Below are 13,364 nucleotides of genomic sequence, written 5' to 3' on the forward strand. Positions count from 1 at the left end.
TTAAAATAACGACAAAAGCTTGCTATAAAAGGTCAGACTGAGTACCATCAAAAAAAGTACTGCAGATTTGACAAATTCACACAATCAAACATTTGTCAAGCAATTTTGTGGGAGAAAATTTGACTGTATGGACAGTCAAATTGCTGCTCTCTCTCTGACAGTGAGCAGCAATTCCTTTTGCAATGGATTCTTATCCTTTTTTTTTTTTTTTTTCCAGTGCTTACTAGTTTTAGTGTTAGAAAGGCTCACTGCCCCTTGTTCTACTCAGATATCATTTCTGTTCTTAGATCCCCACTTACATGGGGATTTCAATAATTCTATATTCCAAAGCCCAAATCCTAAAGCTGTCTACTTAGGGAGAACTACAGGAAGTTTCTTTGTCCTCCAACGCTGTGCTTAATTCTAGGCCAAATATGTATGGCCCAGGCACGTCAAGAGGTGCCCATGCAAGCACCAATTTGTGCCCAAGCTCACCTGGCAGAACTTGTGTCCACTGGTAGGGCCAAACTGGCAAATAGCACTCCAGGAGCTACCTGCAAACCAGTTTTACATATAAAGATGAACAAGTAATAGAATGTGCCTGCATTCATCACCAAAGTTTCCTTGATCATCATCTGTGAAATTTTCCCCTATTTTCCTTTCTTTTCATAAATTACTCCCCCAGGTTGTGAGTGATAGGTACCGGAAAAAAAAAAAAAAAAAAAAAAAAAAAAAACAATTCACCAAACACCAGGACAGGGCTTCAGCTGATATAAACTGTCATTGCTTAAAGAGGTCATGAGTGATGACTGATTTAAACTATTCAAAAATATTCCTACGTAGGCAGTTGTGTGATAATTTGCTAATGCCTGTCAATGACCAGTAGAATAAAAACATCCTTTGTAGGGGAGGAATAAATCACCACCACTGCCAACCCCATGCTACACTAGCTCAGTTCGGATTCACTCGTGACAGTACATTGAAAACTGTGGCAGTTATTGCATGATGGGGGTTGTAACGGGAATCATAGCCCTTGAGGAGGTGAGGTGAATCCATTAGTTAATTTTCCATTGTGCCTTTGTGATATTATCTATTATTATGGAAGAAATAACTACACCTTGCTTTCGCACAAAAATTTTCCAGATAAACATTATATCAGAAAAACTGCAGAAAGCAAAACAACAATATTTAAAGCATTTCAAGCTGAGATTTGTAAGCAGCACTACTTTTCAAATTTTGTAATTACCCTTCCAAGCTGATACTCAAAAAACCCCCAAACTTCTAGAAATCCATAGCATAATATAGTACATTAAAAAGCATTCTATATATACATATACACACTCACACTTACATACATGCTTACACAGAGTGTAAGTGCCTAGTGCCTATACTGTCATACATGTATGTACTCAAATGCCTAAGAAGTATTTAAAATTATCTTGAGATTGAGTAGCTACATTTGACAGGCTCCCAACCTGTGTGCTTTACACGAATGACCCCCATTAATTGTTGTAGATAATCCTGCACATGAAAGAGGAGGGAATCAGATATATCACAATTATGCTGATTTGTTTACACATCTATTTAGATACACACACCCCTACTGTTACCATAATTCATTATATGCCAACAGATGTAAAGGATAATAACAAGTAATGGATTAATGTACCAAAAGCTGTGGGATTTGCTGAGGAGTGGGGAGGAAGGTATTTTTTCACCCATTTTGGGGGTGGGCTTCTTTTTGCTTTCTATATTTTTGTTTGCTTTTTTGTTTTTGCACACAAAATAAACTGTCTTTTGTGAAAACGTTTCCTAATTATTTTGGTATTTAGTTTAGAAATATGATGGTTTATATCTTACCTTCATGTACGTTAGTGACCTAAATCTACACGGGCTTATTAGTCACAAATGTCTCTGTTAATACTATGGTTATTCGTTGCTCAAAACCACCACCTCTCACAGCACCATTTTCTTTGTATTAGCCAGTAAGTCCCCTGAAATACGATGTTTAATTCTGCAAGTGACATTTTCATTTTTAAAACCTAAAATCAGTATTCTCTTAAATTTGTAAACACATCGCATTTGACAGCACAACATCGTCATTCCAGGTGCTTAATTAGAGTAGCTCCTAAATTCAACTTACATTAAAGATAATCTAAATGTGTACTGGAGAAATATTACACACATTTTGATCAGATTCTGTCACATATTCCTCTGGAGGCCCGCTAAAACAGATATTGTAGCTCAATGTAAATTTTTAATGTGGTGTAGGGGAAATAATTAAAATGTTACCTTTGCCAAGTAATTCCCAATGTATCCTCACTGGCACTGGGGTATAAATGCCTGCCGTTTTGATTCATGGTCCAGTCACAAATCCTCAGCTGTCAATTGAAACCTAGCAGTCAGATATGGATCGAGCAGTACTACAGTTTTTAGTATTTAAATGAATACATGCAAAATAGTATTGTACATGGCAAAAGCCTTACTTTCCCAAGAAGAAACTTAAAAAAAAAAAAAAAAGGAAAACAAACAAAAATAACTTACTCTAAAAATAAATGCCTATAGATTTGCTTAAGATAATGCTATTTTAATATGCTCCTCTATTAATAAAGCGTAAAAGAGTAACTAGTGTTTAGCACATAACAATTAGCCATTATTAGATTACAAATTGAGCTGGAATAAAAGGAAATGTTAATATTCAATAGTGAAATATTTTAAGAAAGAAAATATAAATGCTGTTTTCTTTAAGCAATGCTCTAAATTGTGTATTAAATAAAGGTCTAATATAGTAAATATCTTGTAGCATGCATTTTGTGAAACATAGAAGACATGCAATTTATAGAAATATTGTCCAAATTAAACAAACTGTATGTCCTTATCTTGCTATTTAAGAAGGGTAAAGGTATTTTGTAATTGAATTTTATTAATTTAGTGTTACAGAAAGCAGTATTACTTAGCAAGAGGTGATAAAATAATCTAATCTTGGTTTAGGCTCAGAATAATAACATTTAAAAAACTTTATTGCTTTTTAGTAAAACGAAGAATGTACTAAATGTAAGCTGAAACAAATTCTTCCCAGATCTTCAAATCATCAGTTCTTCTCATGGATTGTTCTAGCAACCCTGTTATAGCTTTGCTTGTGTAACAGCTGCTCTGTAGTGTTAGCAGATTTATTGAAAAGATATACGACTTATTTTTAAGTTTAAGAAAGTGAACTTATCTGGCTTGCAAAGCAAGCATACAATTTAACCTCTGTATAGTCATGCTGTATATAAATTGCTGTACCATTATGTATGATACAGAACTCTGAATTGAAGATAACGTTGTTTCTGAGTTTAATTACATTCAGTGCATTCTGGTTTTCTCTATTCATATTCACAGTCTTCAGACAGCACAAGCTACAGCAAAGAAACTACAATATTTTCACAGGAGCACAGTTAATTGCAGCCTTTTCCTGAAAAATACAAATGCTAGGGACAAGACAATATTGCAAACCTGACCCTGTCTGGCTGTTACACTCATAAGCTTCCTGCTGTTAAGGTCTGAGAAATGGAAATGTTAGCCTCTGTTGTTTTCATAGGGATTGTTACTTGTTTGTTATCTAAAGAACTCTAAGGGACCTTCTAAAGGCCATTAAAAGCATGACTAAACCACATGAAATTAACCAGAAAAGGAAATATGCATGCAGAAAGTTTGCTAGAGGTAACTGTGAATAATACAATAAATAAGTTTAAAGAAAGGAGTAAGTAAATGTTTGGTTTATTCACTATGCAAAACCGTATTGTAAACCAAATTTTAATATTGAAGATGTAGTAAAATGTCACCTCAGTTACTTGTACAGAAGCTGTATTTTTGTTATAATGCTTAAGAATATGATAAACTTCATTACAGAAGCACATTTTAAAGCTTTATAACTTAACTATAAAAAGTCATTTCAAGCTGAAATATAAGCCTGAAAAAGTAAAAAATACATACACCTCTTATTCTTTCATAATATATATATGTGCATATATATATATATATATGTATATATAAATAAAATCTACAAATAAAAACTCTTCAGGATTATAAGCATAAAGAAGACTAAAATCCCAAACTCAGTGTTACCAAATCATTTTTTGCCCTTAGGTCTAGCTCAGAAACATGGCAATTAGTTTGCAATAGAATCTGGTTGCATTTGCCATATGGGGAAAACAGTTTACATTACATTTTAGTAAAATCAGCTACTACACTAAACTGTGATATTCTGCCCACAGTCGGAATGAAAACTTTTCATATGTACAGTTAATATATTAAAGTTATCAAAAACAAAAACAAAAACAAACAACAACAACAACAACAACAAAAGATCCAGGATGTCATTTTAAATCTATTTCATAAATGTTAGAAATAACATAGTTCATATAATGTAAAGTCATATATGCTGCAATACTTATACAACTAAATCCTGACATGGTAATTATAGAACATACACCTTTTATACATGCTGTAGACCCATTATATGCACATGTATATGAAGATTTATGCTGGGCCAAATCTACAGTTATTGTAAGTGAAGCACTATTCACTGAACCAGTGGTGTCTTCTTGTGGTGCTGAAAATGACACAAACCACTGCAGGTCTGCCTGATAACCACTTCTATGACAAGCCTAGGACTGCATCAGTTGCACTGTAAACCATCTTCCCTGTGTTAAAAACTATTGCTCTGCATTTTTCTGCCAGCTTACATAGCTGCCATGTTGTCTCTAAAAGGTGACCTGCCAGGAAAATCTTTTTTTCCACCATCAAATAAAGTTTCCTCTCACAAATCACTCCTGTTTGGAGACCAGGATGTCTAAGAAAACAGGCCAGGATTTAGAAATATAAATTTGAAAGTATTTGGACATATCTCTTTCACAGACTACATCTGCATCTCTCACGTGTGTTGAGTGCTTTCTGTGTAAAAAGGCTGGAAAAGCTTAAAAGACCTCTATGAGCTCTGGCTCCATGTGATAGAAGAAGACATCTACTTACAACTGCACCTGGAAGGCTGCTTTTGGAGGACGTCCAGGCAGCACAGTAGGGAAAGCCTGGGAGCATAGATCTGTCTCAAGTACCTAGCTTTGGAAGGATGTAGGGCAATTCAGTACAGTATTTTGAATGCTATGTGTTGTCTGGAGTCATACTGAAAGCTTTCTGGCCAGATGTAGTCCTCAGAATAACTTGGGTGACCTCTAAAAGTATGCCACAGTGTTAGCTGGAGATGAGAAGGCACATTCAGGCTCATCTACAATTATCCACCTAAAAGAGTTTTGGTGCAGGAAATGCGAAAGGGAGAGGCAGGAAACTACTTGCAGGTAACTTTAGAAAACTTAGATTTCTCAGTAGAGGGACTTAGGAAATAGTCCCCATGAGACAGTTAATAAATACTGAAAAACACTAACTTTCTCAAAAATATACTGTGGATGCAAAATAAATGACCTGATTTTGCATGTGGCATGGTAAAAAGTCTTTTGTAGAAGACCTCTGGAAGTGGCCTTCACTTCAGTCCCACGGCTTTCCCATTTTCAGACAGGCAAGCAACAATAACACCTTCTATCCACAAAACATTGTCAATGACTTTTTATTTTTCTCTCACCTAACCATAGAGAAGAAAGAACATGGATCTGTATGCTGAGGAGTAAAAGGATGTCCAGCTTTGCAGTAGACCTGGAAACCTCACATGCAGCCTAACCTTTCCCCAATGTGTGGAGCTGCAGCAGTTTCTCACCCTGGGATACATCGTTACTTACAAAGTAGCAGGGAGCTCAAAGTCTGCACTAACAACTACGTGGCATGCAAGTATTTCTTGCATTTATAGAAGACATTGCTACTCCCTTACCCACCTTAGCAGTATCATGGGCAGGAGCCAAAGGTCCACGCAACAGCACAGCAATAGAACAAGTGCTTCTCCTAACTCTGCCACTTGGCTGAAAGTCATCCCACCCCCCTACTGCTGTTTTGCCCTCTGTAAAATGCCAGAGGAGTGATTTTGTTTTGCACTTTCCAGTGCTTTGAGACATACTGATGTGAAGCTCTAGCCAAGAGACAGACTTTGCTATAACCACCCTTTCAGTTTAAATTGGGCAGCTTCCAAGTACAACTACCCTGCAGAGTTTTAAGTATGCAAATCCTATGTACATTATGATCCCATAGTCAACAGCTCAAACTTTAAGCATAGACTGAATAATTTTAGGGGTTAATATTTAAGCAGGTTTTGTATTCTCCTATTGAAAAGGTGAACCATCAAAGAAAAATGTTCATTCCAAGCTCCTGTAATCACTAGAGAAAGTAAATAAGTATTGTAGAAAGTGTAACTGGAGACGCTGCTATAGTTTTTATTAGTTTAAAAAAAAAAAAAAAAAAGCCAACATAAAAATGAACATTTGCATATTGTCATTGTTTTTACTGAAACTTCCTTTAAATGTGTTTCCTTTTCAGCAAGCATATGTGAAAAATGACCTCTTATCCATTTACATACCTCCCTGGTGGTCATGTGACCAAGTTTTACGTCAAACTGTCAATTATGATAAGGGACACAATAAGAACAGCTTAAGTGTTGATAACCTGTTTCCTGGCTTTGCTGAGAAGTTCTGTTTAAGAGTCCACTTGTGTTCTTCTTTCAGCCCTCTGCTGAAAGCAAAAGTAACATCCACCCAAAACATTTTAAAAACAGATACTCTGTTTTCAGTGGACCTTTGAGTTTACAACTTCCATGATGAATAGTATGAAGAGAATTCCATTTAGAACTGTGGGATTCAGTAACTAAAGGATGCATCTGGTAAGAACAACTTCCTACCAAAAAGGCAGGCTACTCTGGCAGTAGAAAACAGCTTTTTAGAGACCTGAAGTGTTTCTTATTATTATATATATTGCAAATGTTTCACTCATAAATGTCAAAGCTGTGTGACAATCATGCATAACATATAGCACACCCAGAAACTTCAATCTCTATCAGAAACCATGCCATTGTACTAATTAGTGCATGGGCTTGAGGAGTTTATTAGTTCCTTGACAATTGGGCCAGCATTAGCTATCACGGTGTTTGTAACAGACAGTAACATTTTAGAGTCTGTTTTCACAGACCTTAATAACTAACCTGTTTATCTATATTTCCTAATGTAAAATAGAACCACAATCACCCATAACAGCCTCCAGAGTTCATTAAAATTAGATAAAGGGTCACAAAATAAAACCCAACAGCTACATTTCAGAAAAAAAAAAAAAAAAAAAATTATTTGTGAAAAATTATTTGTGAACATACTTATCTGTACTTCCAATAAACACAAATGTCTGTCTGTCTATCTACCCATCCATCCATCTTTTCATATGGTTTTCACAGGTAAAGTCCGTAACTACTATTTCTAGTAACATCCTAACTTTAGAGACAGAAACAATATTAATCTGTATGTAAACATGTATAATTTCAAGAACCTAATAAGTTCACAAAATTGAGAACAGTAACACAAAGCTATAAAAATGTCATAACCAGGAGAATTCTTCTCATTAAGATTTTTGTTACTGAACTAATGATCTCTATATCAAAATCATATAGCCACAAGAATAGAGACACAACTTGTAAAAAGTTGAATTTGATGAAGTTACAATTTGTTGCTTCTTCCTCTAATATAGTCTTAGAAACCATAGATCTTCAGTGTAGATGCATAGATAAACTGTGAGCAAAAGTGTGGGGGAGTGGAGGATGGGGGTGAGGAAGGTGTTCCCTACCATTATGAAGATTACCTCACCTTTCTTTTATGCATAGTTCAGTTAAGATGTTTTTCAGCATGGATAATGAGCACCAGGCACTACATTCAACTTCATAAAATAGCCCCACCAACCATCAAAAGCAAAATTAAGCAAAACAGTCTCAATCAGGTACTAGTTCCTATCACTTCCCTTTCCTCTCCCTATAGTTCCCTTCCTGCAGTGGCATTAATAACACTTAAAAATATTCAGAAGCTGTTGCTGAGTTGAGTAAAGCAACCCAAGTGGTCATTAGTGATTTATAATAGGAATTTCAGGGGAGCTGTCGTGACATGATTTTTTACAATAAAATGCTAAGACATATGTGACTCTCTAGCTGCCACTCAAGCAAGAAATTTGTTTAGTAACTGTTAATGTCAGAGTATAGAAATACCTGGCATTTCAAGTCAGGTAACAGGAAGACCTACCAGCAGTTAGAGCTGAAATCAGTCTGCATTATTATAATTCCTCATTAAAGCCTTGTCTTCCTAACTATCAACACAGCATGCTAAGTAACGCATGCAACAGAATATTTTTCGCTGTATCCAAACTGTTCCCTTAAATGCAATTGTGGATTGTCTTTCAAAATTTTATTTAGCGCTTCCCATCTAAATGTGAATATTCCAGGCAGGTTATGCTATAAATTGTTTATTGGAAGTTCTAGCAAACTATCACTTTGCCATAAGACTTTGTGTTAAGTACACGTTACAAACTGTAGATGTAACTTTTGAATTTATTGTGATTCCTGTACCTTAAGTAGGCTATATCCTGGCTCTATTTAACAACAACAGAAATGTATTCAACAGTACATGCCAATATTTCTCATAACCAAAAAAAAATAAATCTTCATAAAGACTCCTCCAATTAAGTAAAAAATGTAGCAGTGACAATATTTATTCTTGAAGGGTCAATGTACATTACAGGGTACAGTGAATGTTTAAAGGACCTTTCTGGAACTAAAACCATTGGCTTTCTAATTTAGAATTTCTCTCAGCTAACACAGAATGATTGATTGTCTTTATTTCATGTACCCCTTGATTTTCCTTTCCATTCATCACGAGCTGCTTTAAAGCAAATGCATTTAAAACCTGCCACAAGAAGAGTGGTCTCTTAAATTGTTGTAAAGTAATGAAAGGACACAGTAAATCAATCTAATTTCTGCCTTACCAAAGGATAACCTTTACTCCATTGAAGTTGTTTAGACAATTTCAGTGCTCAACCTCAGTTTCTGGGTAATAAACATATATGGCACCATCACCTCTGAAATCTCTTTATCATTTAAGTGGGTAAAGGTGACTAATTTATTAGAAACATATATTTGCACTTACATGTTTGTATTTACCCACTTGAAAAAGCTTTGTTATTAAAGTTTATTGTTCCTTCAGATAGTTTAAAACAGTACACACTATTCCCTAATTTTATACATATTACTTGTGTAACAATTCACACACACACACATCAAACACACTCAGGCAAGCGTACATATATATTCATTGCATAAGTAAGAAAATAATAAAAAAATTCGCAACAAAAAGAAAAACATGGCACAATTTTTCAATTTACTATATGTCTCAATTAATATAACTAGAATATGAAGCTATGTGCTTCAGAAGGCAGAACTCTGGTTTTGCACAGTGGCATTGAAGAATTTTTCTGTTTATGAAATGTATGCAAGACCTAATTTATTTTCCCCTTTCACCTACACCATCTGGCCACACATTTCACCATGAAAGGGAATATAAGACATGGTGCATGTAAACACCAAAGACTGTGATGGTCCCTGAGGTCCCTCTTACTTTTATGTTCCTATGACACCGCTAAAATCTCCAGATTTATTTCATTCTATGCAAGGCAAAAATATATAGGAGATGCATGAAATAAGCATTATATAATGTATGTGTTATGAACTCAGCCAAGAGAAAATTAAATGTGTTTCTGCTAACTTCTGGGCATGCAAGAAGTTTGTAACTCTTTTGATGAACTTGGAAAAAGGTAGAGTGGGTTTAAGCAATAGCAATTTTTAGGGGGAAAAAACGTGTCCATACACATGTAGTGAAAAATTTTTATTTTTTTTTCTCACATCCATAAATTAACTGGATGTCACAATTTTCAAAGGATACTGCTTAAGACATCACATGGGAAAAAAATAATCCAGAAGCTACATTGCACTGCTTAAAAAGAGAGATCTTAGGTATATTTCAAGATACAATAAATTATATTTTGTGATATTATATATCTGTCAATAAGAGCCATGTTATAGTAATTATAACACATTTCATAATACAAAAACCTTTGAGAGGCTAACAAAAAAAAAAAAAAAAAAAAGACAAAAACAAAAACACACACAAAAAAAAAAAAAAAAAAAAAAAAAAAACAGAAAAATTACTGAAAAATCAATGGCTGGCAAAACCACTAATTGTCATTTGGTATTTTCATAAATGTGGACAGATGTTTCCAGTTAGGTCTCAGTGGTTAAAAAAAGTTGGCAAAGTGTCAGCTATCTTTAAGCTATCATCTTTATGATTTTCTCTGAACTCTGCATGTGTGACCTTTAAAACGGCCATACTGCCACCTTGTCATGGGAGTGGGTAGGGATAGGGAGTTCCAGACGAAGCACACATCAGCTATATCATGGCAAACCAAGAAAAGCTAGGTTTTACTCAAAAATGAAACAGGCATGTGTACCAGCAGTTGACAGGAACCTGAGACTGAGAAAAATATACAGTACAATAAATATTGAGGACTATTTAACAGCCCCTTTGTTACTGCCATATTTTTTTCCTTACACACTGTTAATTTCAAACTACTCTACTGTTAAGATCTAGGAGTGACACAAAAACACGTCATAAAATATGTTAAATTTCTGAAGATCCCAAATATATTCCTGTTACTAGCAACATAGGTTTTCTGTATGTGCATGGACTTGCTATTGGTTACAGATAATTTGTTTGTAAACCATCATTAATCTCGGCTGCATATTTTCACAGTTTGGGTAAACACTTCATTTGCATTAAATTTACAGCATTAATGAGATGTGAAATTTAAAATGCTGCTTGAAACATAAATGATGTAAAAAATTAGAAATATGTTTTTATCATGTTTGAGATCAGCAGACCAATGTACGCCTATTACACTAGAAATGGTGATGTGTTGCGCTGAGAATTTGGTTTTATAACTAATTTCCTAGAAATAAAATAGATTTTTTTCTAAACATCTGTAAAAAATATAGCTTGAGAATTTTAAGTTGGACATTTCCCTTTAGAAATTTTGCTTAATTTATTTTGAAATGTTTATTTTTTCCTTATAGACCTCATTCTCACTCCTAAAATTGGGATTACTATGTTGTGAGAAAAGAATAAGGAAATACTAGTCCACACAGTCTTGCTAAAGTTTACATGTATGAGCTCTTGAAAAATGGAGCAATTGGAATAAATATGATAAAAAGTTCCTTAAGATGTCACAATTCCAATAAATAAAGTATATGCTAAATTCATGTTTCTTAAATGATTCAGTTTTGGTTGGAGTAAACTGCATCTTCAGATGACAAATACTAAAACCTTTAAGATCTTATTCTAATCCAAGATAACAGTGGCAACATGTAGAAAGAATATATAAAGCTTCTCTATATCGTTACACCTATGTGAAACTTGCCCACCTGTTGCTGGTGTAGGAAGGATGGGTCTCTTGGGCTTAGTCCCACATATCGATTGGCTTGGGATGTGCCTGAGGCTGTGTAGGCTGATTAAGGAAGAACAGAACAGATTGATAAAAATACCGACCTATCATAACTATTACCCTGTGCAGGTACAGTACAAATATGAGAGATCCAGAGTTATGATTATGCAAAATATAGGATGTGTCTGTTTTTTCTTAATTTAAGCTTTAATAGAATGCAAAAGAAAAGTTGGGCCAAAGTCAGAAAGGCACGTGAAAATTCCTATAAATGTCAATGGAAACTGCATGTAGAAATCACAGTGTTCATTCCCGTTATAAAAAATTTTTTCTGCTTAACATATATATATATATAAGTAATTAAATGAAGTATGTTTCTGAAAGAATTACAAGGCTGATTCTCATTTGCATGACAACTGTCTAAGGCAGTGATTAAATCATTGGGATTACTATGTTGTGAGAAAAGAATAAGGAAATATTAGTCCACACAGTCTTGCTGTTGTGAATGCCCATCATGAAGTTTTAAGAGAACAACAAAAAATAGAAGTTCAGATAGTGGGGTAGCATGACATTATTCTTTAGAGTCCTTTGGACAAAGGACATAATGTGATCAGTATTTTCATGAGTGAGAGCTAACTTTTACTGTGCAAGATAATATTAAATATTCATCTCCGTTATGCATCAGGGAACAACATTTTTGCAGATGGGGGACAATTTAGGGAAGTCTCTTGCTTCTCTGCTACAGAAACTTAAAGAAATCCACTTCTGAGGTGTAAGAGGATGTAGGCGATGCTGGGATTAGTTACACAATATGGATCCTTCATCTGTAGGTCACATTCCTCTCTGGTTTCTGTTGGTAATCCCTGAAGGCAGTGGCCTTCTCATGGCTTTTGGTGGCACTTATGAAACGGGGTATGTGATTTTACTCCACTCTGGTGTGGAGATGTCCACTCTGCGACTTGCAGCATCATTGCTTGGAAACTTGCTAGCAGACAAAGCATAACTAATAAAACTGAACAGACAAACCAGTGAGGACCTAGATGAGAGTAGTTACTAAATATTTCCATTAATATTACAGTCATATTGCATATATAAGCAAATTACATCTGTTTAAAAATAATAATGGTACTGTCTTTCAGTAATAAAAAGGCTTTATTTAAAAACTTTATTGAAAAACTACCATAAAAATAATGAATCAGATAGTAGAAAGAATTTATGGTGGAAACCACAAGGCTTCCCAAATATTATCAAAATTTGCTGTTCTCATTTAAAATAATTCTGCTGTTACATTTCAGAATGAAAAGCAGTGCTAATCATTTGTCATTTTAGTCTCATCAGACTGAATAATAATGATAACTTGTTGGGCAAGCATATATTTCATATATGTTTTGATCAATTAATAAGTTTTTGCAAATAAAAGTAAAATTATGCCTTAAAACAATTTAGCATATTAATACTTCCTGTGGCAGGTGTATTAAGATTGATGTGATCTGTATAGATTCATATATAATTTATGTATTAGTAGCGTGTGATCCCTCATTTATGCAATTTTCTTCATCAGCAAGCCAAGAGAACTTTTCCCTTCAACCCAAGTCATCAACCCAGTTTTAAAAGGTTTTACAAGGTAGGTGCACAACTGCACTGCTCTCAGAAGCACAGCATGCTGAACATGTAGCATTTATATGCCATTTTGTGCAGAATTGGCACATTCTATTTAAAATTCTACAGTTTTTTTTTCTTATTATTATTTGCATGCTCTAGTGGCAGACATTGGATCGTTAGGCAAAAAGTTGCTTAGGTACTTCTGTGGAAGCATGAAGATTCAAATATAACATGGAAGCATTATTTCAAATACTGAAGCAGAGATTTTCTAAGGTTCACAGGGTAATTTCAGTGCCTAAGTTCCAATGAAATTCAAAAGAAACTGAATGACAACTTCATTTGAAAAT

At 34.6% G+C, this 13,364-nt stretch overlaps 1 protein-coding gene across 9 annotated transcripts in view; it reads right to left on the reverse strand.

The window, feature by feature from the left end:
• NFIB (nuclear factor I B) overlaps positions 1-13,364 on the reverse strand; it is a 188,724-nt gene that overhangs the window by 17,330 nt on the left and 158,030 nt on the right. For 4 of the 9 annotated variants that reach the window (XM_082784202.1, XM_082784203.1, XM_082784204.1 and 1 more), the window contains exons 10-11: positions 11,399-11,481; positions 2,272-2,360 (exon numbers count right to left, since the gene is read on the reverse strand). The exons of 1 other annotated variant lie outside the window; for it this stretch is intronic. In XM_082784202.1, the coding sequence (XP_082640328.1) occupies positions 2,272-2,360; positions 11,399-11,481 (172 nt within the window). The remainder of the gene's footprint in view (positions 1-2,271; positions 2,361-11,398; positions 11,482-13,364) is intronic. 4 more of the 9 variants (XM_082784207.1, XM_082784206.1, XM_082784208.1 and 1 more) reach the window with 2 other exon arrangements.

Source organism: Aythya marila (genome assembly GCF_965140915.1).
Source record: "Aythya marila genome assembly, chromosome: Z".
In the NCBI taxonomy this organism is placed as follows: Eukaryota; Metazoa; Chordata; class Aves; order Anseriformes; family Anatidae; genus Aythya; species Aythya marila.